The sequence below is a fragment of the Daphnia pulicaria genome, chromosome 11, assembly GCF_021234035.1.
Source record: "Daphnia pulicaria isolate SC F1-1A chromosome 11, SC_F0-13Bv2, whole genome shotgun sequence".
NCBI classification, from domain to species: domain Eukaryota; kingdom Metazoa; phylum Arthropoda; class Branchiopoda; order Diplostraca; family Daphniidae; genus Daphnia; species Daphnia pulicaria.
This window is the reverse complement of record NC_060923.1, coordinates 945,445-971,743: the sequence shown is the minus strand read 5'-3', so window position 1 is coordinate 971,743 and position 26,299 is coordinate 945,445. Positions and strand designations below refer to the sequence as shown.

At 40.8% G+C, this 26,299-nt stretch overlaps 3 protein-coding genes, 2 long non-coding RNA genes and 1 pseudogene across 20 annotated transcripts; 3 read left to right on the top strand and 3 right to left on the bottom strand.

Moving 5' to 3' along the window:
• The first annotated feature begins 289 nt into the window (after nt 1-289).
• Nucleotides 290-12,136, top strand: LOC124315985. Of its 9 annotated transcripts, none has more exons than XR_006911776.1 (12): nt 290-512; nt 574-713; nt 774-1,173; nt 1,322-1,739; nt 1,822-1,949; nt 2,083-2,375; nt 2,590-2,712; nt 2,795-2,897; nt 10,176-10,469; nt 10,632-10,911; nt 11,006-11,123; nt 11,242-12,136. It is a non-coding gene; the product is annotated as an uncharacterized LOC124315985 (long non-coding RNA). The 9 variants fall into 9 exon arrangements; XR_006911771.1 differs by having other exon boundaries at nt 291-512; nt 1,322-1,469; nt 1,542-1,739; nt 1,822-2,375; XR_006911773.1 differs by having other exon boundaries at nt 291-512; nt 1,322-1,483; nt 1,547-1,739; nt 1,822-2,375.
• On the bottom strand, nt 2,905-25,463 carry LOC124315980 (ankyrin-1-like). 4 transcript variants are annotated; one of them, XM_046781717.1, is made up of 3 exons: nt 23,809-25,463; nt 15,841-16,589; nt 2,905-3,405 (listed from the first exon to the last, which is right to left on the bottom strand). In XM_046781717.1, exons 1-3 carry the CDS (start codon nt 25,400-25,402, stop codon nt 3,019-3,021), a joined length of 2,730 nt encoding a protein of 909 aa, XP_046637673.1. In that variant the 5' UTR covers nt 25,403-25,463; the 3' UTR covers nt 2,905-3,018. The 4 variants fall into 4 exon arrangements, with proteins under 4 accessions (XP_046637673.1, XP_046637670.1, XP_046637672.1 ...); XM_046781714.1 differs by lacking the exon at nt 2,905-3,405 and adding an exon at nt 14,107-14,192 and having other exon boundaries at nt 14,939-16,589; XM_046781716.1 differs by lacking the exon at nt 2,905-3,405 and having other exon boundaries at nt 14,162-16,584; nt 23,804-25,463.
• Nucleotides 4,677-6,211, bottom strand: LOC124315981 (serine/threonine-protein kinase/endoribonuclease ire-1-like). Of its 2 annotated transcripts, XR_006911766.1 has the most exons (4): nt 5,957-6,211; nt 5,403-5,899; nt 5,116-5,324; nt 4,677-4,860 (listed from the first exon to the last, which is right to left on the bottom strand). XR_006911766.1 is itself a non-coding variant. In XM_046781718.1 (3 exons), exons 1-3 carry the CDS (start codon nt 6,151-6,153, stop codon nt 5,212-5,214), a joined length of 807 nt encoding a protein of 268 aa, XP_046637674.1. In that variant the 5' UTR covers nt 6,154-6,211; the 3' UTR covers nt 5,044-5,211. The 2 variants fall into 2 exon arrangements, 1 of the variants encoding a protein (XP_046637674.1); XM_046781718.1 differs by lacking the exon at nt 4,677-4,860 and having other exon boundaries at nt 5,044-5,324.
• LOC124315984 lies at nt 7,629-10,356 on the bottom strand (annotated as a pseudogene).
• LOC124315988 lies at nt 12,539-13,825 on the top strand. Of its 4 annotated transcripts, none has more exons than XR_006911779.1 (5): nt 12,539-12,686; nt 12,773-12,937; nt 13,126-13,191; nt 13,276-13,511; nt 13,572-13,825. It is a non-coding gene; the product is annotated as an uncharacterized LOC124315988 (long non-coding RNA). The 4 variants fall into 4 exon arrangements; XR_006911780.1 differs by having other exon boundaries at nt 12,540-12,686; nt 12,778-12,937; nt 13,276-13,507; XR_006911778.1 differs by having other exon boundaries at nt 12,541-12,686; nt 13,126-13,187; nt 13,276-13,507.
• Nucleotides 14,191-26,238, top strand: LOC124315983. The gene is made up of 2 exons (XM_046781720.1): nt 14,191-14,265; nt 25,659-26,238. The coding sequence occupies exons 1-2, from the start codon at nt 14,201-14,203 to the stop codon at nt 26,137-26,139; spliced, it is 546 nt and encodes a 181-aa protein (XP_046637676.1). The 5' UTR covers nt 14,191-14,200; the 3' UTR covers nt 26,140-26,238.
• Nucleotides 26,239-26,299: the final 61 nt, after the last annotated feature.

The following is a 26,299-nucleotide window of genomic DNA, read 5'->3' as shown; positions in this document are numbered from 1 at the left end:
CAGTGCTATTCGTATTTAGGTTGTCTCCCGCCTAAATCAAATCTCCCGCCCAATTTAAAAATACAAAACAAAAGAAAAATGTTCAAATTATTGCTACACTCGGAAATTTGTTTGTAATAAGACACAGTAAGCTTTTATTCTTAGTCGAAATATGCAAATTTGAGTTAGTTGTTAAATTCTGGTTTTGGTGGAGGAGGAAGGGAGAGAAAAAATTTCATGATGGCCGCCGCTTTTCAAACCCTTCCTCCCGTTTCTCTTTGTTTCAAGGGGGCGTTACCAACTTTCGTCAGTAAGTCAGTTGGTCACCGAGCCTCAGCTCGAGCGCAACGTTTTATTGTCGTCTCTAAAAAATGTTTTAAGTTCTTGATTTTATTTTTACCATTTTTCTGGTAGTCTGTGACGTGTGACACGGACAAGAATGAAAAGGAATTTTGAAGGAGCATTTAGTTGTATATTTCGCTTCTTCTTTTTTTTTTGCTGTTGCGACGTCAATTCTTTTTGTTATTCAACCGGTAAGTCACTCAGAAGTCGAGAATTCTCACCGGCAATAATTCGGTTGTTTTTGTTTTACAGTTGTTTCTGCCTTTGCTTTTGGCGTTCCTAGAGAAGTGGCAGCCGGTCTCACGTCACGCCATGTTTGATTGGCTCACGGACAAGGTGCTGGACATTCAAGCACCAGAAAATAACCCCAAGAGGCTAAATGGTTGTCCAAGGTAATATGTTAGTCATTCAAATTTCGGTGTCATTTGTGTGATGCAGTTATATTCTTCCAGGGCGGCCAACAACATTTGGAGACTGAGTTGATAGTCAAGTGGTAGTGTTGAGAGAAGAATGGCCACTTTGTGGCAGCCATTCGAGTTGTCTCCTGTCTTTCTCGACTCCACAACATGGCCATCAGTTGGAGAATCCAGCTGGCCACTTCCTCGATGAGATGTTGGAGAAAACAGAAGTTGCCAAAGTTTATTCCCAAGTCTGGAGGCCGTCTCCAGAGTGCTTGGTGTGGATGTAATGAGCAAGTTGCATTTCAGCTTGCAGGACTGACTCAACTCTATGAGCAAATCTCTTCTCGTTTGGGTCTGTGCAAGTGCAAGCTGGCTCGCTTTACACTACTCCAATTACTACTGACTGCCAACATTTGGCAGAACACAGCAGCAGTTCACACCTAGACCTCCAGTCAGTAATTTTCTTTTAATTTCATGTCAATTTATTTCAGCATTATTGTTGAAGCCCACGGTCGTGCACATTGTGTTGACGTCGTTGGAAGGGTCGTTGGAAGCCATGCCATGTTCCACTAAGTGTTTTAGTCTTCTTTTTTTAATAGGTTTACTGCTTCATTGGCTTGGGGAACATTGTGCCAATGGACGTGGCTTCCCATGTTCCCTCTGATTGGAGCCGCCCATCTCGACTCATCCGCCAGGATCCAACAAGCCCTCGACGAAATCCCTAGGGTTTCGCTTTTTAAGACCACGGTGCCCTTTAATCGGTGATAATTTGCTTACACAATTGCTAGTTTTAATTCACTTCTCTCCTTATTATTTTAGGATAGAGACTAAAGCTTTTTACGAGGCTAATCAAATTTAATGGGTCTCCTCCAAAGCTCCTTATCCATTATCCTTACGCCATTCTGGACTACTACCGACACCGATTGGATTTAATCAGCAACACGACGTGCCTGGATCGCCAATATCTGGTCAATTGGTCATGGATCAACTCTCGGAGAACCTCGGCATAATTCTCAAGTATGTGGCGGCCACTCTTTCTGGCCCTTTCTTTTTGAACGAATAATTGATGGAGCGACTTGATTTATATCTCTTTGCATAGATCAATGGCCGACGAATCATTGCTCTACGAATTGTTTCGTTTTGTCGATCTCATCGATCTCGCTACCTTCTCTTATTATTCGCCAACGGTTGACAACTATGAAGACATGTACTATCATCAGAGCCCCTGTGAGTACAGTAAATAACACTGGGGTTCCCTGGCCCAACTTTTTCGATTCTTACGATTCGGGAGGGGTGCCCACACTCCGTCAACTACAACAATCACCGTTCGTCCATGAATTGTACCATCAACTTGTTCCAGTTCCTCCAGTTATACTCGACGTCCTGCGACTAGCTTCAAGCCAAGGCCCACCATAGGCCTCCATCCACCAGGCCTCGATCTCCTGGCTCATATTGGAATCTTCCAATTGTACCCACAGCAGTACTCATCGGGAATATACTCCACTTCCGACATCCGCCTCCTGTCGACTACCACGGTACCATCCGGCCGAGTAGCATTCGTCCAACTCCAAAAATTCCATCCACTGCGGCCCGTCCATATACTAGACGCCCTTCTCTTTCGAGCCAGACCAGCTACACACCGGATTTCTGAAGGTTAGGACAATTAATTGGGGTTGAATTATGACATTAACTTCTTGTCGAGCTTATCTATAGGGTTTACTGGCTACTTTTGTTGTTGAATTCTCTCCAGTTGAAATCAAAGATTAAAATTCCACACGAATGCTGTTTATTCTGGATGGGATATTGCGTTTAACGCAGTCTGACACCAAAATATATCAATAATAACAACAACTACAATTCATTCCAGGAAATATCGCCTTCCGGCGTCCCGACTTCAACTCCGGATTCCGCCCTGTGTATTTTCTCAACGTCTTGAAGACCACGAAATCTGCGATTGATCTCCATACACACCGCCGCTGCCTTTGTTCAGGTAAAAAGAAGTTTCTTTACTTTTAGAGTGCATACTATTTCTATTAGTTCAATGACAATTTTGTTTTTCTATGAATTCATAGACATTTTTGTTTATTTTTTGACAACACTAAGGAAATACGAACATTGGTACAGAGAGATGCCAAACTTCCGCTAAGATATCCAAGTCCCAATGGGCTACCATAGGTGAAAATGCTTTATTAGCCAATTTTTATCCTAATCTCTTGTTAGGATATAATACTAGAAAGAAAATGGGCAGACAGCAGTTCGTGATTCTTCCTCTGCCCCGTATTTTCTCAGACGGGCCTCATTCGTTTTTCTTATTGGGTAGAGACGGATGAAGAAGAACTGAATAATAAGAGTTAACAGGGCACACATTGGTTGGATAGAAAAAACGTTCTCGGATGTCGCAATAACCAACACCCACCGCTTCACTGTTCAAGAGTAGCTCAAAGACGTCCGTTAATTGTGCCAGTTGAATTTGATGGGGAACGTTTATCGTAGGATTGACTCCCATTATTACCTTCGCATCCGGTTGATTTTCTCTTTCCACGACGCTTTTCTTTTTCAACAGATTGGCAATTCTTTCGCCGTGCCCATGCGCGTTGTTCATTGCGTAATCCAGCGCATTTCGCCCGGCATTGTCCAAGCGGTTGACATCCACGTCTGGATGATTGAGGAGTAGCTCGATGATTTTCTGATTGATTTCTTTCAAGTCGCCAATCAGCCCCGTGTCGGCTTCGGTTATTTGGTCGATTATTAGCAATAATCTCATGCATATACTACTCTTCGTAGCGATTACAGTTGAATGTGGCCTTCTCCGCCGGTCCCAGTCAATCACCTCTTGACTTGGCAGCTCTTTCGAATAATTGTTTGGCCGCCTTTTTCGATAGTGCCGAACCTGCAAACGTGAATGCCTGCAGACGGGGCAAAAATGTTGAGCTTGTTTCGAATGGAAGATGGGCGATAGTTTTGAGACTCTCCCAAGTTGTTTATTTTTGTATGACGGAACTTGTTTCTCAAGATCTTCCACAAGTTGGTAAAGGACAAAATAGGTGGCATAGTATTTCAAGTGAGACTGCAGTCGCGCCAAATTTAATTCATTTAGACTTTTTAGAGCGACACAGTTGGGGCAGTGGTGGCCATGCCATACCGTAGTGGAACGTCTTGGCTGCAGTCACTTTCAAGTTGCGTCGACTGCTGTGAATGAAACTTGATCGTTGATGATGTCGGCGTGCCATTTTCTTGGGGATTGGAATCAGACATGAAAACTACTCGCTATTTCTCCTGCGACCAGAGAAGGTTAGAGCTGTTTGTTTGTAGTCCTTTGCAACTAGACGATTCCGAGTCTCCTTTTTAGACGAAGAGAAGTTGTCACTGTCGTGTTATGGACAGTGGGTCGTTTCATTTGGTCGTGTCGTGTCAGTTGCTTTGGCCACAGTCTTTTTCCAATAAGGTCATCTGCCTTTTTTATTATCCAACGCCCAGAGGCGAAATACGCAACGTTCAAAGCATCGCAGGTATCCGCTTGAGAGCTGTTTTCTTTTCGCTCGTTTTTCATTGTCACTCTGAAAAAGTCATTTCATAGTGAAGTTGGTGTTTCTCCTTGATTTTCTTGAACACTTCCCTTTTACTTTTACTTTTTTTTGTGAATTTTAAATGATCAGCTCTTGATTCTCCCCCCTTTTTTGTGATGGCCGTCTCTTTCGGAAATGGGTAAACCATTATAAAATGAAGAAGAATCTGCAAAAAAGCTAATGATCCCGAGCGCTTATTGTGCAAAAAAGCTTTTTTTTCTCCCCTTGGCTATTTCGTGTTGTTGGCACGCACTCAGACTCAGACATGGAAAAATTTTCGGCTGCTGACGTGATGTGTGACATCTGGTTTGTTGTTGTTCAATTCTGCCCAACCGACAGTCCGACACGAGACAGCGCCCGGGGGGAAAGTTGGTGCCGTGACTGCTTGTGAGACGTGCAATCGCCGTTGTTTATTTTAACTGCAAGGCTACGACGAGTAAGAGGAAACGTAGAGAGAGAGAGAGAAAACAAAAAGACCAAAAAAACAGCATCGTCTGACAGCCGGTCGTGACGCTAGGCTAGGCGAGATTGGGTTCCCCTTCTTGCAGTCCAGTTGTCCAGCACACGGACCACTACCAAACGCGACAACAACAAATAATGCAAACGCCAGAAAATCTAATAGTGTGAACGTCCCGTCAGCCATTAGACTCTCAGGGATGGAGGCGTTTATGATTGTACCGTTGGCGATTAAATTTTTGATTAGCCGCAGCATCCGCCGTGTCCCCAAAAAGTGGAATGAGAAAAATAATAATAAATAATAATACATAAATGTAATCTCAACCGACCCACAAAAAAAAGAACTAAAATACAAGTGAGATGCATGTCACCTCTTTCGTCATCATGCACAATCCGTAGGGGAAAGAAAGAAAATATGCTAGTAAAAGCGAGTAAAAGATCACTTTTAGTGTGTCGATTGTTTTTTCTTATTTAATGTTGGCGATTCTTGTTACGACGTCGGCCGATGAAATCCTCTCGTTGGGATTGTTCTTCAACATGTCCATGATGATAGCCCGCATGGGTTGTTGCTCTTCTATGGCTGTAATGATGGCATGTTATGGTTATTCGTTATTGAAACCTATTAGATTAAGAAATGGAATATGTATTGGCCTCCTACCTGTCAGATTGTCTGGCGTATTCTTGATAATGTTGGTTGGGATATTGAAGTTGAAGCCGTATGGGTGACGCCCTTTCAAAAGATAATAGCCGAAAATGAGACCTGTGGAAAAGACGTCGCTCATGACGGTTCCTTCTTGACGTATGGGCGTCGTTCGATCCATATTGTTTTTTATTATCAATATTTCAGGGGCAAACCAATCATCGGGCCGTTTGTTGTGCTCTGTCGTCGAGATACTTCCCCTGTCGTTTTGTGGTTTACTGAGTCCGAAATCGGCCCATTTCATCAAGACTTTCCCTCCAGTCGGATGAATTAAGACATTTTGGGGTTTGAAATCCCAGTAAATGAATCCTTTTTCGTGAATGTGTGCCAATCCCATGGCCAACTGGAGGCAAACTTCTTTTTCTGGCGGCATTTTCTCGCCATATTTTTTCTGGTCCTCGTTGCCGTGGAATAGTTGACTCAGTGATAATTGGCAAAGTTTTAGCGCATAAATTCTGATTGGGTAAAACCAAATTATTGAAGTTATTTATTGAGCCGCTTGCAATATTCACCTGAAATCACTGGTGCTTTCAACGTGATAAAGTTTGACGACATTCGGATGATCAAGTTTTTGCAGAGCCTCTTCTCCTAGGTTATTTTCAACGTTTTCGATTTGGATTCGCTTGACGGCCACTTTTTTGTCCTTCCACGTGCCCTTCCATGTCCCTTCGAAACTATCCCGTAACAGCCCTGTCCTATCAACTTGCATCTGTCTATAATTATACTATTCACCATCTTCTCGACTGTCGCTCACGACTGTCGAGACTCGACTGCTTGACTCGCCAACTGATGGCGATCGAGCATTTGCCTTCTCATCGCAATCCGGTCACGCCCCTCTCCAAAAAACCGCGGGCTTGGCCGAATCTCCGTGTAAATCATCAGTTCATCCGCTGATAGATTTTTTTTTTGTGTGTTGTTTATAGCTTAAACGGATTGACGCATAATATAATTATAGGTCAGGGCTTGCTCGTTGGGTTGCCTGCGTGTTTATTAACATGTCTATTAGTTCCCTGCCCCGATTTCATTTCCTCTTTGACTTTTTTCACGCGCGTGTTTTCGTGTTCATTTTTTGGAACCCAAAGAAAAAATTGAAGACACTTTCTTTGCTGCTTGGCTTTTTCGCCATTTTGTGAGCAGTTCCATCCCTATTCCCTATGTAGTTGGATCGTTCGTGAAAGGACGTAGCTTTACTTGCGTTCTGGTTGTCTTTCGTTCTTGGAAAAGGTTTGGCGCTGCTGCCCGCTGCTGCCAGGGGGAAACTCTTTTATTCCTTTTCCTCATTGTGTCATTTGATGGCACGAATAAGTCTTGCCCGCGATCTTGCCTGTATTTTCAAAAGAGCAATAATCGTAAATCAATTCCGTGCCGGGAATTTTGACGTTGCTCCCCAAGGTTTTCTGTTGTTGATGGCGTTCCATCACAAGTTGTAAATTGTCGACAGCTCAATATCGCCATTCTCAATAGAGTTTTATTGCCAATATTGCCCGAAATTAGCCTTCCACATTGTCGTGTAATAGTCGAACACCAGACGAAGACCTTTTTGGGTCATGGTTATTAATCAAAAGTCAATTGTCTATCTTTTTCGTCAAGGTCTTGTGGTCTTCTTTCTGTGGCTTAATTTCGATCGAAAACTTTTTTCAAGTCTCGTGCAGCAAATTTTTTTTTCTTTCTGATTGACGTCTAATGCCCTGCTGATGGAGCAGCATTGGTGTACAAATCACTTATAAAAGCCCCGGCGAAACTTGTTTTTCTTTTATTGGTTTCGAGTTTTCGTCCAGCGGCAAAGTTGAATTCTTTCTCTCAGGTTTACGATATTAGTTACGATGTGGTCAGAATTATCAGATTTTAGTTGGCATTTAATTATCAATTGATCTCAAACGGTATACACTTTTATGGCGATTGCAATGTCTCGGCAGAAATACTTGCGCGGTTTTTGAGAGGTTGCCTAGCTTTTTAGATTTATATTTTATAGTTGTTTCTTGACGTCTATTTGTCTCCTCAATATTGGCCTTAATGGCAAAAGGTCTAGACATTGCGGATACGGCAATCTCTTGTTGACGTAGTCCCCTTTTTTTACCATTTTCGTTTAATATTCAACGAAAAATCAGGCCAAGAATATTTTGTTGATTTTTTCTTCCGCTTGGCCGATCAAATTTGAATGACAAAACGAAAGTAAAAGATTTGAAATTTAAAATTAAATTTTATTTGAATCGAAAAAGAGAGAAAAACAAAATCAAAGGGTAAACCAAAGAAACTGGATCAGCTCAGCCTCAACGCACGTCAGAAACTGACGGACTCGTTTGAGGGCAATGAAATCCCCCGTCAAGGAATTGGTCAATTCTACACCGGCATGCGAGTGAAGACGATCTAATTCCTTTCACCGTGTATATTTTTTTAGATTTCTTTGACAGTGCCAACAAATATTGTCGTAAATGGCGCGCCATAAAACCGTACACCACCACCAAAATTCCAAAAGTAAGAAAATGGGAGTTTGACTACAGAGAAAGTTCTTCCTGTAGCAACCAACCAGAAAAGTGGGTAAATTGACCATCAGTGCCTCTGTCTGTCAGATAAGACGATTGCTGGCCTACGATCTGCAACCAAACTGAATCTCCCATTTTGAGTTCGATCGTCGACTGGAACGAAAGAGTTTCCCATTCATTGCCTGGATGGGAATCACAGTTGGCTCTCCCGAAATGAACGCCATTCACCATCAACCCCACATCGAGCCAACCATGTCCAGCGGGTAATACACCAACTCCGCTGAAGGTAAAGAAATAGACTCCTTTGCGTGGTGCTGTGAATTTCCCAGTTGTTATATTCATGGCTCCGCCGATGTTGAGTCTCTCGAGTTCGAATGGAATTTCAACCCCGAAGGTCGAGAAATCGCTTCTTTTCTGAGCGTAGAAATAGGTGGGGAGGGATTTCACGTCCGTATATCCGATCCATTTTTGCAAAGCTGCTTTGTTGCGTGAAAAAAATTTCATTTACACGACATTGTTGATTACTCTAATTTTTAATTTTATTTTTAGATAAAATGCACCTGGATCGTTTGATGGTTTAGTAAAATCGCAATAGACGTTTACGATTTTGTTGCTTTCAATGATGGAAAACAATCCGCTTTTCTTGTGGCCAATTTGCTGGAGGTCGCCGCATGAGCCGGGCATTCTGCCGATGGATGAGGCGGCCGTACTCACTGCCAAATATTTGTATGGTTAGTTGAAGGTAAAAAAGAATTATCTTTTTAAATGTGATAGGCTTACTTGTCAATTCTTCGATCTTGGACTTTGAACTTTGTGCATTTTGTTTAACGACTGTAAACAAATGGTTAATTTTTTTTAAAATGGCGATTCAAACTATATGACGTTATTCGCTATTTTACCGTTCAGTTCATTTTTTAAAGTTTCAATCCCGGCCAGGGCTTCGTTCAATTGGCGTTGTGTATCTGCAAAATGACTCATTGCAGTATCAATTAAATTGACGTATTTGGCTATTGAGCACGTAATTCTATATCATCTCCCAGTAATTAACCAAATTACCTGCCAGATTTTCTTCCGCAACTTTGATTTGATCTGCCAACACCTGTGAATCCTTTTTAGTTTCTGAAATGGAAAACAAATTACTGTGGTTTACTCTTCCTCTTCATCAAGCTGTCGACCACAATTGATAGGTTGTAGTACATATCGCATAATTAATTCATTTTACGAATATATACCTTCCCTAATGGCGTTGAGCTTATTTGCAAAGTTGGTTTCGATATTTGCCAATAATGCTAAAAAGTTTTAAAAATTTTATTGTCATTGGATTATGGTAGTTATGTCCGTCAAATTAAGTAGTGATAATGAATCCATTTGAATACCTTTGACTTGTAATGGCAAATCTTCTTGAGATGTGCCAACTCCGTCATTCAAACAATTATCTACAAATGAAGAGAAATGGAAGTAAAATTTAAATTATTTTTTGTGGATATATTTTTAAAGCACATCAGAGGATACCATCGTTCAATTGAGGTTTGAAATCAAGTTGCAAATGTTCAAATTGTTTGGGATTGATGCGCATTTCAGTCTTCACTCGTTCGCAATGTTCCCGTGTCGGGCAGATCAAGGTAAACCTGAGCGATGGCTTGTTGTCATTCAAAACCCACTCATTGTTCAATGAGAAATCAGCAGATTGCACTTTGCTTGTCAACCTGGCACTGTTGAAAGGAAGGACTTGCACTTGACTGAGCTCGATTTCTTGGCCGAGTAGCTGCTTGAGGTTTTCGGCCACTTTTTTTCTGACGTCTTGATTCCAAATTGAAAAACTGACGCTGAGAATTCCCCGAGTGGCCGTTTGATCGTGAATAGAAACGACATTCAGGTGACTTAGCAGAGCGATCGGCGAGAAGAAATAGATTTTCTTGTTGCCTGAAGCTGTTTGACTATCGTAAATATTGACATTAACCGAGTCGTACTGCACGGAGGAAATTTTAATTGGCAGCGGATTATCCCCGCGAGTATCAGATGAGCTGGGATCAGATAAGGGATCGGATAATTTTAATTCTGAGGAAGCGAAACTTGTCAGAAAAAGGATCGTCGCCACTACCAGTTTCAATGACAACAAAGCACCCATCTATAAATTTTCGAAACATCACGTCAATACTGTTTAGAAGGATTATTTGTTAATTAATTATTTTCTCGATAATTCTGCATAATTGTATTGGTTTTTCTTTAATTTTTACCTTTGAAATAGAACGCCGATCTTTTTTTCGGTGTGATTCGGTGAAGAGTAGCAGAGGATGTGCTGACGGCATGCACTCAAGGTGAAATCTACTGCCACGAAATTCTAGCTGGTCTCTTTCTTACAGCATGGTAGATAAGTCGTAATCACGGCCACTCGCCAGCGCTTGAGGAAATGAAACAATCCCAGCCATAGCCTTGCCTAACCGCGCCTACCTACCCACTGATCATCATCAACCTCAACCACCCAACGCTAGAAGCTGTCCTGTACCAGAAAATTAACAGACATATTAACCTTGCAAAAAATGTAAGACCAAAATACCGTAAACTAAATTCTCATCAGGGCTGTTGAAGTATTTTATTCATACGCATCAAGAACAGATACGCAAAAAATTCAATTTGAATTCCCAACTTCTTTTTCTATGATTTATTTTTAATTTATTTATAAAAATTAATGTTTTTTCTCCAGATGCTCAGGATTCGGACAAATTTGCGCAAATTTGTCACTAAAGGCGACTAAAGACGCGTCTGGATTCAAGTTCCCATCTTTGGTGTGTTCAAGGTTCAGCAACTCGAATTGGATACAGCTCAAAGACAAAAGTTGGAAGAGAAAGTTTCTCAGATATGGGCCCATAAGGAAATGAACGAGGACACTAAAGCAGTTTACGTTTTTTTTTCAACCTCCCTGGAATACGGTGCTGCATACTGTATCTCAGGACTTGCCTACGACGGAGCATGATGTTGTCAAGGTAAGCAACTTTTTCTGCTTGCTTTGTGTTGAAATGTGCTGTGCTGGCGTCATGACGTCACGTCTTAATTATTTGATTAAATGTGCGCCTCTAGCGGCCTGACGGTGCAATAGCGCAAAACTACATTCGAGCACCGTCAGCCCGACGGTGCAATAGAATTTTCGACATGATGAGCTGGCGTTTACCTCCAACTACACGTGATACGCCTACAGGTAACATAATCCAAGTTCAATTTCATTTTTGGCTCGTTGCGATTACCAATGTTTTGGTTTAGAGCTCGTTTATTGTTTTAATTGTTCTTTAATGAAATTTGATTTGTCTCAAGAGCAGGTTGAGAAAGGTCCAGCATTTGGTTTGCGTCGAGGAGGAATTATACGTCAGGATGAAATTTTCTAATAAATTGACGCTGACAATTCCGACCTGCCCGGCGCCATTCTGCAGAGACAGGCGTCATCCGCCAGCAGTTTGCCTATCAACTGCGGCGACAACAGCGAACCACACGAATGGCCCGACAGCAATACACGGTGGCCCCTTTCGTCAGCCCATAGCCGGGCAAGAAATCTCGCCACGTCCTGAAAGAAGGGTTGGATTATTTAAATCTCAAACTGGGCGGATTTGATTATTAAATTTAAATCACAGGCTGAAGTCAGCTGTGTAGATGATTTCCAAATTAGGTCTTAAACGACAGTCATATTTTTTCAGATGATGCTAATGTAATCGACATTCCAATCGGCCCCTCCTCCTTTTACCCTCCGGTTTACACACAATCAAATGTATTTTTCTTTTTTTTTTTTTTAAATCTGATTATTATTTTAGAGAGAATTTGACTTGGGGCAGAGTTGACTGTGTACTTGTGCAGCCTTCCCCCCATGACCCGTTAGATGATAAGAAATGAAAACAAGAAATTCTATTGATGATTCCATTGTTTCTGTACACACATTTGACTCCTCCCACTATTTGCTTTTGCAACCCCATTCAACGACGCTAAGAACCGCGCCGTTGCTTTTTTTCTTTTCCGTGTTCCTTCTGTTTAATTTCGTTTTTCCTTTCCCGTCAACAACGAAAAAACATCTCCGTCCTTTTTGCGACGCCCCACATTCCATCACACACACACCAGATTTTAAAAGAAAAGTTACTACAAAAAACATATTTTGACAGTGTGCGCGTAGTGAGTATTTGTGTGCATCATGTAGCCCATTCCAGCAGAAAAAAAGGAAACAAAAAGTTGTTGGCATTTTATGGTGTTTGTATAATAATATTGTCGTCACCTCGTCAGTGTCAAATTGAAAAATTGTTTGATCGGGAAATAATAATCTCCTTGTGGGCGAACAAATAAACAAAATATTCAAAAAAATATGAACAGTGCTTACTTATGTCAAGCACAAGATAAAGATTTATAACACGATTGGTTTTCATGTAATTATTGCTAGAAACAAGAAGTTTGAGCTTGAGCACATTTATTGAAATCATTTAGTACAGAGATGTTTTCAATTGATTTTGGAAATCAACGAGACGAATCTAGTTTGAATTAGGGCATTCCCGCGCTCAAAATAGTTTCACATTTTTACCGGTAGGTGACGACTGCTCCTGTCCCTGTCTGCGATCAAAACATCGTCTGCTACTCTTCCTTTCTGTTCTTTCTCTTTCTAAAAATTGTTACTTGCTAATAAAATTTTTTATAAATTCGTGAATAGGCCTACCAAATAGCAAAAGGTGCACTATGATAGAAAATCAATTGTTGCTTGAATCTCTGGACCTGGTTCAACATACTTTGAGTAAGTGAGAGAAAATAAACCCTATTTTCCAGCCCACCATTACATTAACTGGTTGCCTTTGATTATTCCATTTTGATGCACCATAGACTAGATGGAGAAAAAGTTTGGGGATCACACTTGGAACAACAGGGAACATAAGATAGACGATTTCCACTTTCAGCTTTCCAATTTTGTTGAGCAACAATACTCTCTTTGCTGCTAGTCAATCAACTGTGAATCTGTGATCAAGTGTTCCACATTTGACTTCTCAGGTAGTGTGATCCAAACTTAAAATTATGCAACCATTAAGACTACTACTGTCAAGTATTTTTTACTGGGAAACATACATGGCCCATGTTTCCCTATTAATGTCGTAATTCATTGTGCTTCATTCTTTAATCAATCAAAATTTACTTACTACCTTACTTACTATCTTTCTAATGGTTTTTCTCCCCCTCAGGATATTTCCCATTGCCTATGCCCTATGCTGCCAACTTTGCTGCAATTCACAAGTGCTAAGCTGTAGGTATAAACACCTGACATCAAAGATGATGGTCCACTTGCAACAAAATTATTACATTGCTTAATTATATTTTCCTTTTCATTTCAGTTGTGTCCAGTTTTTTTTATTTTTGTACAATATTGAGCTCAAGTCCTCATCACAGTCTCTTCAGTTTGTTGTTTGTCACTGCCAACCAACTGCATCAGTTTCCACAGTGTCTGGTGAAACATGGAAAACTTTTCGAATGAACTCCCCACCACTTGGATAATGGAACCAAATGACTGCCTCCTGCTGTAGCATGTAGTAAATTGTTAAAGGACGGACGACGGAACGGGGCGAAGTGAGTGAGTGTTAATCAATTAACAACGACGTTCATTCGTTAAAAGTTTTAAATTCTCTTCCAGGAAAGTCAACACTACTTGGTGGCCAAATGGGATCTTCTGTGGAAGGTTTACGAGAAGAGTGGGCAGTTTGTCGCTGCCGCCCAAAGCACGGCCATTAGCTTTCCGTTGAGGATCGAGTACCTTTCACGAGCCGTTGTCCGGGCTGAAGCTGCCGAGACGAGTTCATTAGGCAACGCCTTCCTTCCAAGAGCTGTTTCTCTACCAGATGCAAGAGAAAATAGACCTTGCAAATGTTTAGTCTCAAGTCCTGGAAGCTGTTTCCGGATTGCGCAGTCGGGGTGTGGATGCGATAAGCAAGTTGAATTCATTTACTTGTTTTTTAATTCCATCTATTTATATTGAATTCATTAATGAGGTTGTCACATTTGAAAAGGTGGGGGGGGGGGATATATCAGAATTAATTTAACACTCGCGTAGTTTATAAAAGTTTATTCTTTATCAGAAAATATGTTGCATTTCATATCGTCTGACACCAAAGTTTGTCAAGACCTTCAACGTAATCAACTGTACATTTCACTTAATAACAACGACAATTCAATCCAGGGAAAGTTCTTCCGTAGTCTGGAGATCACCTCCCATCACCCGCATTATGGGGCCAGTGTTCCTGCTGTTGGACGACGTCTACATATATGCGAAAGAAAAGAAGGTCTGAGATGGATCCTGACACAGCAAACTGCCAATTGCCTTTGTTCAGGTCAGTTTATAGCCTATACAGTATACAGTAGTATACACACTATGCAAAATTTGATATTGGCATTTGCGCGTCAGAAGCTATTGACAATTATCCATAAACTAGTAGATAACCTCAACTCGTCTAAAGAATAATGGCATACAGAGAGGTAAGCCAATAACGATGTTGGAAATGGAACTCTTTTTTGCGGTGTCGGACCGTTCAACTTCCAAGAATGCGATACTGATGTGATAAGAGATGACACCTTTTTGTTGTTGCTAGTTGACCCTTATATTTCACACTGACGTATATACATCATTTTGGTATTTCGATAGCTAGTTTAGGGTTGAGTAGGGTAGGGAACAATAGATTGAGTGGGAAGAGAGGGTAAAATTGGTATTGGGGCCCTCTGTTGAGGTCCCTGCAAATTACACAGAATTAACAGTAGTAAAGTGTCGATCACTGTTGGGAGTCATTATATTCCCAACAAACGATGTAAATGTAACATTAAGCACAGTCGCCTCTTTAAACTTTGCTTAGGTAGTTATGCTGTAATGGCTGACAATAGGAGTGACGGTAAAAAAAAGTAATGTTATTGCTTTTTTAAAAAATGTTGCTACTGCCATTATTATATAACAAGATTAACTTATTAGGAGTTGGGATAACTTTGAACGAAAAACAGGGTTTAAATTCTTACTATTCCGTTTCGTCATGTTCTCTCAGTCGGGCGACAATCCTTTCACCTAGTCCGTGTTTGTTGGCTCGAGCACAATCGATAGGAGTGTGTACTTGTTTATCGACACAATTCACGTCCACCGCTTCCGTATTGAGGAGTTGCTCGATGAGATCCATCGATTCTGCATTTCTCGCTGCCATGTGAAGAGGGGTGACTCCGTTCTTGTCTGCGATGCCTGGGTCGGCTCCCATTTTGATCAGACGACGGGCATTGATTGCAACAGGGTTGGGTCCTTTGATTGCGAAATGGAGTGGCGTCCTTCCGTTGATGTCAACTGGGTTGATGTTGCTTTTCCCAATTTCCAGAATGAGGTCGATGAGTTCCGTCATCTCTTCATTTTCGGCCGCCAGATGCAGTGGGGTGACTCCGTTCTTGTCTGGTACACTGGGATCGGCTCCCAATTGAATAAGGTGATGAACATTTTTTGCAGACAATGATCCCGTTATTGCGTAATGGAGAGGTGTCCATCCAATGTTGTCAGCTCCGTCGATGTCGAATTTTCCGGTTTCCAGAATGGCATCGATGAGATCCGTCGTCTCTTCGTCAGCTGCTGCGACGTGAAGTGCGTTCGCTCCGTTTTCTCCCCATGTCAACGCGCTTACATCATGTCCGTTTTCTATCAAGTAACGAATCGTTTCTATGTCCGAAACCAATTTTATGTGATCTGTTGGTACCACTGTCGCGATGTTTTCCGGTTCGTGATTGCATTCGTCTGCCTTCGCGGCCATTTTTTCCCTCAACAGATTAGCAATTGTTTCGCCGAGCCCGTGCTCGTTGTTCATTGCGTAATCCAGCGTACTATGTCCGCTATTGTCCAAATAATTGACGTTCACGTCTTTGTGATGTACGAGTAGTTTGATCATGTTCATGTCTTTTGCATAATAGGACGCCATGTGTAATGGAGTCATTCCGTTATGGTCGCGTATGGTGGGATCGGCTCCCTTTTCCAGCAAGTAGCCAACAGTAATCACGTTTTTGGCATAAATAGCGTAATGGAGAGGTGTCAATCCATTGTGGACTCCGTTGATGTCGAATTTGCCAGTTGCCAGAATGACGTCAAGTATTTTGGTCGTCTTTGCAGAATGTGATGCCGCATGAAGGGCATTCATTCCTCCTCCCCACGTCACTTTGCTGAAATCTGCTCCGAATTGTTTGGATAGTTTACAAACCTTTTCCACGTCCGAACTCTCGATTGCATAAGCTAGAGCCGATTGAAATACCCGATCAACTTTATCCTCCATTTTGATTGCATTGTCGCCGATGAAGTGTGCAATGTCACCGACGTCAGCCTTGAACGTGTTTTCTTCTCTGAAATGTTCAAACGTTGGTTCAATGCACTGGTTGGGCTGTTTGTCCCGGTCGCTTCCTGCCTCCTCCATCAGATTGGCCCCGCCGAGCTCGTGATGCTCGTTGCTGGATTTTGAGTGACGATTTTGAGCGAATTTTTGTTTGACCGCAGTCAGTGCCAATGAAACTTTAAAATTTCGAACTTGTTCAATGCTGACCATTCCTTTTGCCACCAACTGATAAATAATTTCTCTTTCCAACTTGTGCTTATTACAGAAGCCGGAGGGTAAAAGCTTCGCGTCCTTTTTGTACTGGTCAGTCTCTTGTAGCGAGGCGGGAGCGATGCCTCTCAAGGTGAAAGCCGTCAGCCTTTTATGACAAGGCAGGCGCTTTCAACCTTGATACTTAGGTTGCTTCGGATGGTGCAATGTTAATTGCGCCATCCGACAAACATCTTTCTCTTCTTGCACCACCACATCCTGGTGATGGTGCAACTGTATACGTGTCTTTATCTATGTTGCAATAACTAACCCCAAGTATAAAAAGCCCACGCTCTGCCTCATCCCGGCAGAGTGATTCCGGCAGTGTACTCCCTAACAAGTGGTAAATAAAGTTTCCTTATAATCTACTTTGTGTTTGTGTTTGTGTTAGTGTTAGTATAAGTGTAACTTCAGTGTGAGTTTATATTGTGATCGTCCAATCATCACAAATTGGTGAACGTGCCAGCATGGCTTCGAACATCCGACCTTTTTTTTCAACAATCATCGAGGAAGGAGTGAAACACCAAAGCGGTAAGTGAATGACGACTCCTACGTTACCTTCTAAAAATACATCTTATGCTGCTTTAAACGAGTCCCTGATAGGGGAGATAGACTTAGAAGAAAACAGTTACACCAGATTCCTTCCACAAAATATTTTACCCATTAGAGAAAGATTTTTTTTTTATCGCAGTGGAACGAGTTAATTAAAATTACAACAAGACGTCGCCACTAAAGAATTATCATTAGATTCTTTAAGGCAAATGAACAAAGGGTTAAACTTGATTATATAGACTTGAGATATAGCTACGTTTCAACAACAGTTAGCACAGCAAACAGCACAAAATCACTCAACCTCCAAACATGACTTCAACTCCTCCAACACCGCCGACCGCTCCTATACAAATTCCTTTAAACCAACAGCAAGGCCCTAGAGCACCTTCCCCCGATCCAAACAATGTTCCATTGACTAAAAGTCATCTCCGTGAACTATACTCACAGGATGAACGAAAATCAATTCCAGTTTACAAAGGGAAAAGAGGAGATCAACTTATAAATAATTGGTTAAAAGACGCCAAAAGAGTAGCGCAAAGCGCAGGATGGAACGCAAAGGATAAAATTAAATATTTTTCAGATAGATTAAGAGGTGATGCCGCGGATTGGCACAGTGACTACATAGATCACGCTGCGGATAAAGAAGATTACGATGCGTGGGAGAAAGCTATCATTAGCAGATTTTTAACGGAAACAGAGATCGAGAACCTTAAGAAACAATTAAATGAACTAAAACAGATGCCTGATCAGAGTACCCAAACTTATGTTTCAAAACTTAATCATTTGTATGACATTATTCATGGAAAAGAAATCGTTCTTGATGAAACAATTGCACCTCCTGAAGCCGTAGTTCTGGCTAGATCCCTTAGGAAAATTAGAGGAGAAGCAAAACAAAAGATATTGTTAAAAGGCTTGTTACCAAAAATAGTACAGGCCGTGTGGACCAGAATTGACGTAAATAGCCATTATGAAGATGTTTGCGAGATAGTTTATGCAGCAGAAACTATAGTAAATAGAATGGAGCAGAATGAAGAGAAAAGTCTAAAAGCAACAATTGCAGGTATTTTGACTCACGAAGACGAGCAAGACGTAGAGCTTCAAAGACAGAAAAAGAAGCTTTCCAAACTTGAAAAACTAGTAGGTCTAAATATCGAACAGCGACCATAGGACTTTTAACCACACCAATGTACATAAATTACCAATTATAGCTAATGTAGCTCAGCTAATGAGAATACCAGTAACATTTAGTAACCTTAAGACACAAGCATTAATAGATACCAGTGCAGCTGCAAGCTTCTTAGCACACCGTTTGTTAATATGCATACCGTATAGCAATGATATTAAAGAATTAAAATTTTCTGACCCAAACGTACAGTTATTTAGAACAGTTTCAGTAGTAGTAGTTAAACCTATTGGTAGATATAAATTAAGCATTAGATTAGCTCGTAGACACCCATTTATTCACCTATTTTATGTTATAACAGATCTAGATGGAGGTTGTATTTTAGGCTATGATTTCTTCGCAGCTAACAAGATTGTTATTAACCCCAGTGAACGTAGTATTAGTTATACACATGAGAATGAATTAAGAAACTTGATCATACCTCCTTTATCAATATGTTCAATCAGTATAGCCACACCTCCACAGCTCGATTTAGCAGGAGTCCCAGTGGAACAGAAAGAAAATTTGAAAAACCTGTTGCTTAGTTATTTTTCCCTTTTCACCGAAAATATTAATGAGTTGGGTAAAGCGAAATCGATTTAACATTCAATTCATACCACGCAATTACCAGATGCTATGCCCATGAGAGGCACTTCAAAGATACTGGGATTAGTAGTGAAAAAAAAAACAGATTGAGGATATGTTAAGAAATAATATCATCAGACCAAGTACCAGCCCATTTGCCTGTCCTATCTTGCTCGTAGCGAAGAAGGAGAAAGGTCAAATGAGGTTTTGTGTCGACTATCGCCCGCTAAACAATGTAACAGTTAGAGACAGATATCCAATTCCCAATATTAAGTTGATTATCGATAGCCTTCACGGCGCAAAATATTTTTCGAAATAGAAGAAAAGCATAAATACAAAATTTGCTTTCATATGCGCGTATGGACTTCACGAGTTCAACTGCATGCCTTTTGGTTTGTGCAATGCTCCGAGTACTACTTTCCAGAGGAAAATGAACACCTTATTTAAAGATGTCTTATATGAATTTGTACTTGTTTATTTGGACGACATCATCGTTTTTAGTAAAACGATGGATGAACATATTCGACACTTGCGGATAGTATTCGACCTGCTAACACAAGAGAACCTTAAACTAAAGTTAAGTAAATGTGACTTCTTTAAGACGAAGATAAAAATACCTAGGACATATTATTACAGCTAGTGGATTTCATCCCGACGACGGGAAAACACGTTCCATACTAAACTACCCTGAACCGTTGAACGTTAAGCAATTATCGTCCTTTTTAGGTTTGGCTAATTATTATCGCAAATTCGTACGCGAGTACGCAAAAATAGCTCATTTCTTGACAGAACTAACGAAAAAAGATAGTACATGGGTATGGGGCGAGAAAGAAAGGGACGCCTTTCAACGTATCAAACATTGCCTAACCAGCAATCCACTTCTGAGGTATCCAGATTTTACCATGGGAATTTCTAGTCTACGCGGACGCCTCAGAATACGGGATTGGTGCAGTATTAGCGCAGATACAGTATATACCGCCCTCAGAAACGGATCCAGAAGCCTTACACGGAGAACACGAAGTAGTAATAGCATACACTTCGCGACATTTAGACGAACGAGAACGAATTTAGAATATTTCAGAAAAAGAATGTTTAGCTATTGTACATGCATTAGAGCATTTCAGACCATATCTTTATGGTAGAACTTTTAGAGTATTTACAGATCATAAACCGTTAGAAACATTGATGAAGAAAAAGGACCCACACGGAAGATTAGCACGTTGGGCATACGAGATGCAGGCATATAATATGACTCTTATACACCGTCCTGGCCAGGAGAATCAAAATGCAGATGGTTTAAGTAGACAACCACTCCCAGTAATAGGCGCTATATTAAAAACTCGAAATAATGCAAAACGATTGGATAACAGCGCAACGTAACGACAAATATTGCAAAGAAATAATTCGAATAATTAGTGAATGCGAAAACGACAAATAAGAATTTCAATTTGATAATGCAGGTTTACTAGTAACAAAAGACAAATAATTGTAGTACCAAAAGAAAAGGTAGAAGACATACTTAAGATGAATCACGACCACATGTTAGCAGGGTATTTAGGAGTAGCAAAGAGCTTAGCGAGAATTAAACGCCAATACCTTTGGCCCGGACTAGGCAACGACGTTAAAGCATATGTGAGAAATTGCATCACATGTGCTAAACGCAAAGCCTACGGCTCAATTAAAGCACCACTTAACCCTTTGCCACCTGTAACCAAAGTTTGGGAACAGATCGCAATGGATATAGTTGGACCGGTCACGGAAAATAGTAATGGAAACAAATATATATTAGTTCTGTCTGATTATGCAAGTCGATTTGTTATGAAAATTCCAATGGAGAATCAAAAAGCTTATACGATAGCTGAACACTTAGTAAAGAAAGTTTATACTAAATATGGTCCACCAGAAAGAGTACTAACCGATCAAGGTACCAATTTTCTTTCAAAACTTATCTCTCATATCTGTGTGTTATTTAAAATCAAGCAGATCAAGACCACTAGTTACCACCCACAAACAGATGGTCTTGTAGGAAGATTTAATCACACACTATGCGATATGCTTACTTGCTATGTTAACGAAGAACCAGAGTCTTGGGATATGTACCTCGACTTTGTGACATTCACTTATAACACTTCGCAACACTCAAGCATCGATAGTGTCCATTTAATCTATTCGTTAAACGTAATCCAATTATACCCAATGACATTGCGATATCGCAAGACGTTCAAGTCTTTGAAGACGACGATGACTACTAAAGACTTTGGAGAAAAGCTCTAGAATATTCAAAAGAAAAATTAGAAAAAGCGCAAGTAAAGCAAAAGCAATCTTATGATTAAAGGAGTAAATTAATGATTAGAAATCAATGATCATGTTCTTTTAAAAGCATATGAACAACAGGAAAATTTAGTAATAGATGGATAGAACCTTACATAATATCTAAAAAATTATCTGACATTAATTATAAAATTATAAAATTAATTAACAACGTAACCAGTACATTATCCAATGACGATTTGTTGAACATGTAAATAGGATTAAGTTGGTAACAGAAAATTCAAATGAAGTAGTTGTTTCAGATACCACCCCTATAATAGCTAAACTTGGGGGTACACCTGAAATAAAAAAAAATATATACCTAACCCAATAACCTAACCAATATATACCTATACCAACCGAACTAACACGAATCAATTCGATAAAAAAAACCTATTTTGTTTTAAGTCGTTTTCCGTTAGGCATAAGCCTACTGTTCAATTATTCTCTAAACTTGAAAGACAAGCAAGAGATTAGTAAAATTCTTCCTAAAAATCTCCAACTTACCTTACAAAAGCATATCTGATTAGATAAGTAAAATTAAAATATTCTTCAACATCATTTTTACACACTCTTTACAATTTAAAAAAAATAAATAAACAAAATGAGTCAATGACCCCGCTGGCAATATGCATACCTTAACGAAAGTGAAAGCATCGCCCAAACCGAATTTTCACAAGAAAGTGAACGCATACGCCATCTAGCGCTAAAAGTAAGAACCACCCCGCCCATATAGCAGTTATTGTAAATTTTCTCACCTTCCGTAAATAACCAGCACGAGCAAATAGATATAAACTAAACCTTTCCCATATAAAATTCAATCATATTAAAAGTAAAAGTTAACCTAAATTTATCATAATACCCTCCATTTTCTTCAGTCAAGTAAAGTAAAAAAAAAAAAAAAAAAAAAAAAAAAAACCTCCATTCTACGAATTCCCCCACAATACAAGCATATTTTCGATTTCTATCATTCATTTTTCTTTCTCTCCCCCCATTTAAACTAAAAAAAAAGAGACACAAACTTTCGAATATTAAAACCGAACTGGAGCGACAGCCACCATTTCGCCACAAAAATACAAAGAAGATTAACAACATGGTGGAGTTGACTATACAATAATTCCACCCAGACGGCGCCATTCAGCCGATGTATCGCCACTTTCAAAACAAAATGTTAAGGATGACTATCTATATCCTTCTACTGCTGAGCGTCTACGCAGTCGCCTTCGAGACTACAATTTGTAACTGCAAGGATCCAATAAGACGAGAACATCTCCGAATCGATGACGAACTTTGTCAGCCAATTCGCCGCCCGACTGAACGCAACGCAGACTACGCTGTTTGGACCGATAGAAAAGATGGATTGAAAGTGCGCGGTTATTGCCCGACAAACGTGCAGTCGACACAACGGAAGCCGAATGTAAGATCATGGCACAAACCAAACGTTGTGAAGAAATGCCGATGAAATTTGCCGACGGAAAATGGCTGTACGTGCCGGAACCATCAGAAAGTGGTGCGTGGATGCGCACTATATCGACTCAAGTATTGAACTGCATGGTGGAAGAAACTATAATTCTACATGAAGAAAACGATTTGATCGACACTCCATTGGGAAGAGCTAACATCTCAGATGGTGTACACACGCATAACCACATGACTTTAATCTGGGATGTGGCCGATGCAGATCGCATCGCACACACACCGCGGCTTCTCACACAAGGAAAGGCTACAATCACTCAAACATCTACAGCAACAACTTTCAAATTAGAAGACGACTCCAATCAACTAGCATATACTCATGATTTAAAATTGAGGACGAAAGGAGCCCGGAAAGACACGCAGCAATGGAGGAAGAACAAGAAGAAGGAGAAATCGTAGACGAAGAGGAAGAAGAAATTTATGAAGAAAGAGAGGAACTGGAAGAAGGAGAGATCGTGGACGAAGAGGAAGACGAAATTTATGAAGAAAGAGAGGAAGCAGGTGAAGAAGAAAACTCGGACCAAATGGTGCCTTGTCGTTGGGAATCATTAGTACCCTATGCGGATACTGATGAAGACTCAAATGACACCATCATCAATCCCCATAACCCAATCTAATTGTTTCTTTTATATATTATCTCGTTTATTATACTTATTTCACATTTACTCGTTTTGGTGTTGGTATAAAATTTTGCCAATTATGTATTAGTCAATCGCTTTCTCTATACAATATATGCTATCAATTATGCATGTTCAATTATTGGGTTTTGTTTCACCCTCCTACCCAGAATTTCTTCGGGTAAGGGAGGAATGTAGCGAGGCGGGAGCGATGCCTCTCAAGGTGAAAGCCGTCAGCCTTTTATGACAAGGCAGGCGCTTTCAACCTTGATACTTAGGTTGCTTCGGATGGTGCAATGTTAATTGCGCCATCCGACAAACATCTTTCTCTTCTTGCACCACCACATCCTGGTGATGGTGCAACTGTATACGTGTCTTTATCTATGTTGCAATAACTAACCCCAAGTATAAAAAGCCCACGCTCTGCCTCATCCCGGCAGAGTGATTCCGGCAGTGTACTCCCTAACAAGTGGTAAATAAAGTTTCCTTATAATCTACTTTGTGTTTGTGTTTGTGTTAGTGTTAGTATAAGTGTAACTTCAGTGTGAGTTTATATTGTGATCGTCCAATCATCACACTCTTCATCTCGAATATTCTTGAGTAATACGTCTATGATTTGCATATTCTCTGCAAATAATGCAGCCACGTGAAGTGGAGTAAGGCCATTATTGGTTTGACAGTGGAGATCTGCGCCCTTTTTGATCAAATGCTCGGCAGTGATTACATTGGATGAGGAGGCGGCCCAATGAAGTGCAGTCATCCCACGTTTGTCGTCGACATCGTCAATCCCTTCATTGCCTGCCTTGGTCTTTTTAGCTTCAAAGAGGAGATCGAGTATCTCCGTCCCCCTATTACTAAAAGCTGCCACATGAAGAGGAGACCAGCCGCGTTTTTTCTCGCAAAGGCTGAAATTGGCTCCTCTGGCTAGCAAGTGTTGAACAGCGGCGACGTTGGATGCAGAAACGGCAGAATGGAGAGCCGTTTGTCCGGATTCGTCTACGTCGTCAATCTTGACTTTGTCATGAGCTAGAAGCGAGTCGAAGATCTCCGTTTCCTTTGCATGCATGGCCGCCATTTGTAGGGCGTTATTCCCGTCTTCGCCGCGTTTTGTGGGATCGACACTGTGTGGAGGTTTGAGAAGATGTTTGACCATTTTGGTTTTCGAAGCCAAAATCGCAAAGTGGAGAGGAGTAAGTCCGTGTTGAGTGATGTCCATGTTGTACTTCCCGCCTTTACTTATTGTATCAAACAGATGGGTGTTTTCTAAATGAATGAGAGTGAATAATGGGTGCCAGGTCTTGAAAGCGATTCTTAGGATGTTAATTAAATCCAACATTTCGGTTTTTCGGTCATTTTCGGGAGGATTGGGGCACTTGAAAACACCCTCGTATTTGTATTCGATATTTGTAATTTGCTGGCCGACGAAAGTGACAAAGGACTGGCAGTTGGATTCCATGAGGTGGTACTTCTCCACAATCACCTGTCGGGTCCAAAGCACAGCGAAAAGATCTTGAATCGTACCTTTTCCTTCCAGATTTTCGACAATGGGTTTCACTTTTTTCCGCTGTTTGCCGTCGTACTTTTCCTTTACGTTTTCTTTGTTGCGGGATCGTTGCAAGACGATGTAGTCCATTCCCTTTTCTAGTGACCACCAGTAGACTTCAGCGTCTGCAGTTTCACTTTGTCGTTTCTTGGTCGTTTTAAAGACGATGAACACGTGAAAGGCTCCTTTGAAATCTTCCCACAAGCCCATACTGCTTTGGTGGGTTTCGAATTCGGTGATTTCCCAATTCTTGTCGGTGTCTTTTAAAACGCCCAGCATATCAGGTATTTCAGCTCCGTCAGCTTCATCGAGTTCTTTCAAAGTTTCTTCATTCAATAAAAAACGAAAGAGCGCAGGTTCCGATATTTCGTGCTCCTTTTCAGGGTTGTTATCAGCGTCGGGCACAAAGAGCAATTTTTGCTGGGAAACGCTACCGATGTAGTGTTGCAACCATGGGATCCTTGAAAGTAGACTTGGAAGTACCCATTCAATACATCGGCGTAATACAAGTTTTGACAACTCACTCACCTTTTGCCCGTACTTGCCAACGAAATATGTCAACATTCCAAACCACATCACGCACAATGTAAGCAAACCACATAGCATAGAAACAAGGAAATGCGTGATGAACATGATGAAACTTGGTACACTAATCACCAGAAAAGATACGCCTTTATAGCATATTAGCAACGAAATACAGACTTTTTCGTCATCGCCAAGAGCCAACCCTTGTCTGCTATCTTCGTCTGCTTAGCAACATTGCCATGTATTCTTTTTGTGACGATTCTTTTTTATATTCAATGGCAAAAACTCAGCTTTAAGACTGAAAGCATGGTATTTGAGGGGATGGTATGTTCTCACACTAGAATTTTCCCATAATTTTGCATAGTTTAGAACCGTCTCGGTTGGGTTTGTGCCTTGCTCCCCTTGCACAAGTCAATGTCGACCAGTTTGTCGTGTCCGTCAGCATTTCACCAACTTGTCGCCATCTTCTGCTGGGCTTGGCAAGTTCCCGCGCTCTGTCTGTGGCCAGTCGTGATCATGCTCTTCCAACACTCTGGGCCCAGGTGTATCAGATTCCTACCAAAGTCTTTCAAGCTCAAAGAAACAATCCGTCAACTACGGCTGCTAATGCTGCAACTGCTGCTGGCCAAAATAGTGTCGGCGACCTTCCGGCTGACCAAATGCAACCGCTGTTAGAAAAGAAGCAGAGCATTCCCCCGCCACAAGGCAGTTTGCTCCACGTACGTGATTTAAGTCAAACGACTGACGTTGGATTGACAAGTCTCAATTGCATTCGCTGGATTCCCACTGCTGGGCAGGGATTTGTATTGGGAACCAATAAAGGTCATCTCAAGGTGATTGATTGAGATTCTGTTGGGATTTTTATTCGTTTTTTTTTTCTTTATTTTTTTCATGTGTAGAAGCTATGAAAATTGAAAATACATTTCCCAGACGCGTTTCTAAAATGTTTTATTTTTTCCGAAACTTTGAAAACTGTTTTTAATAACCCGGCAACGTTGATTTATT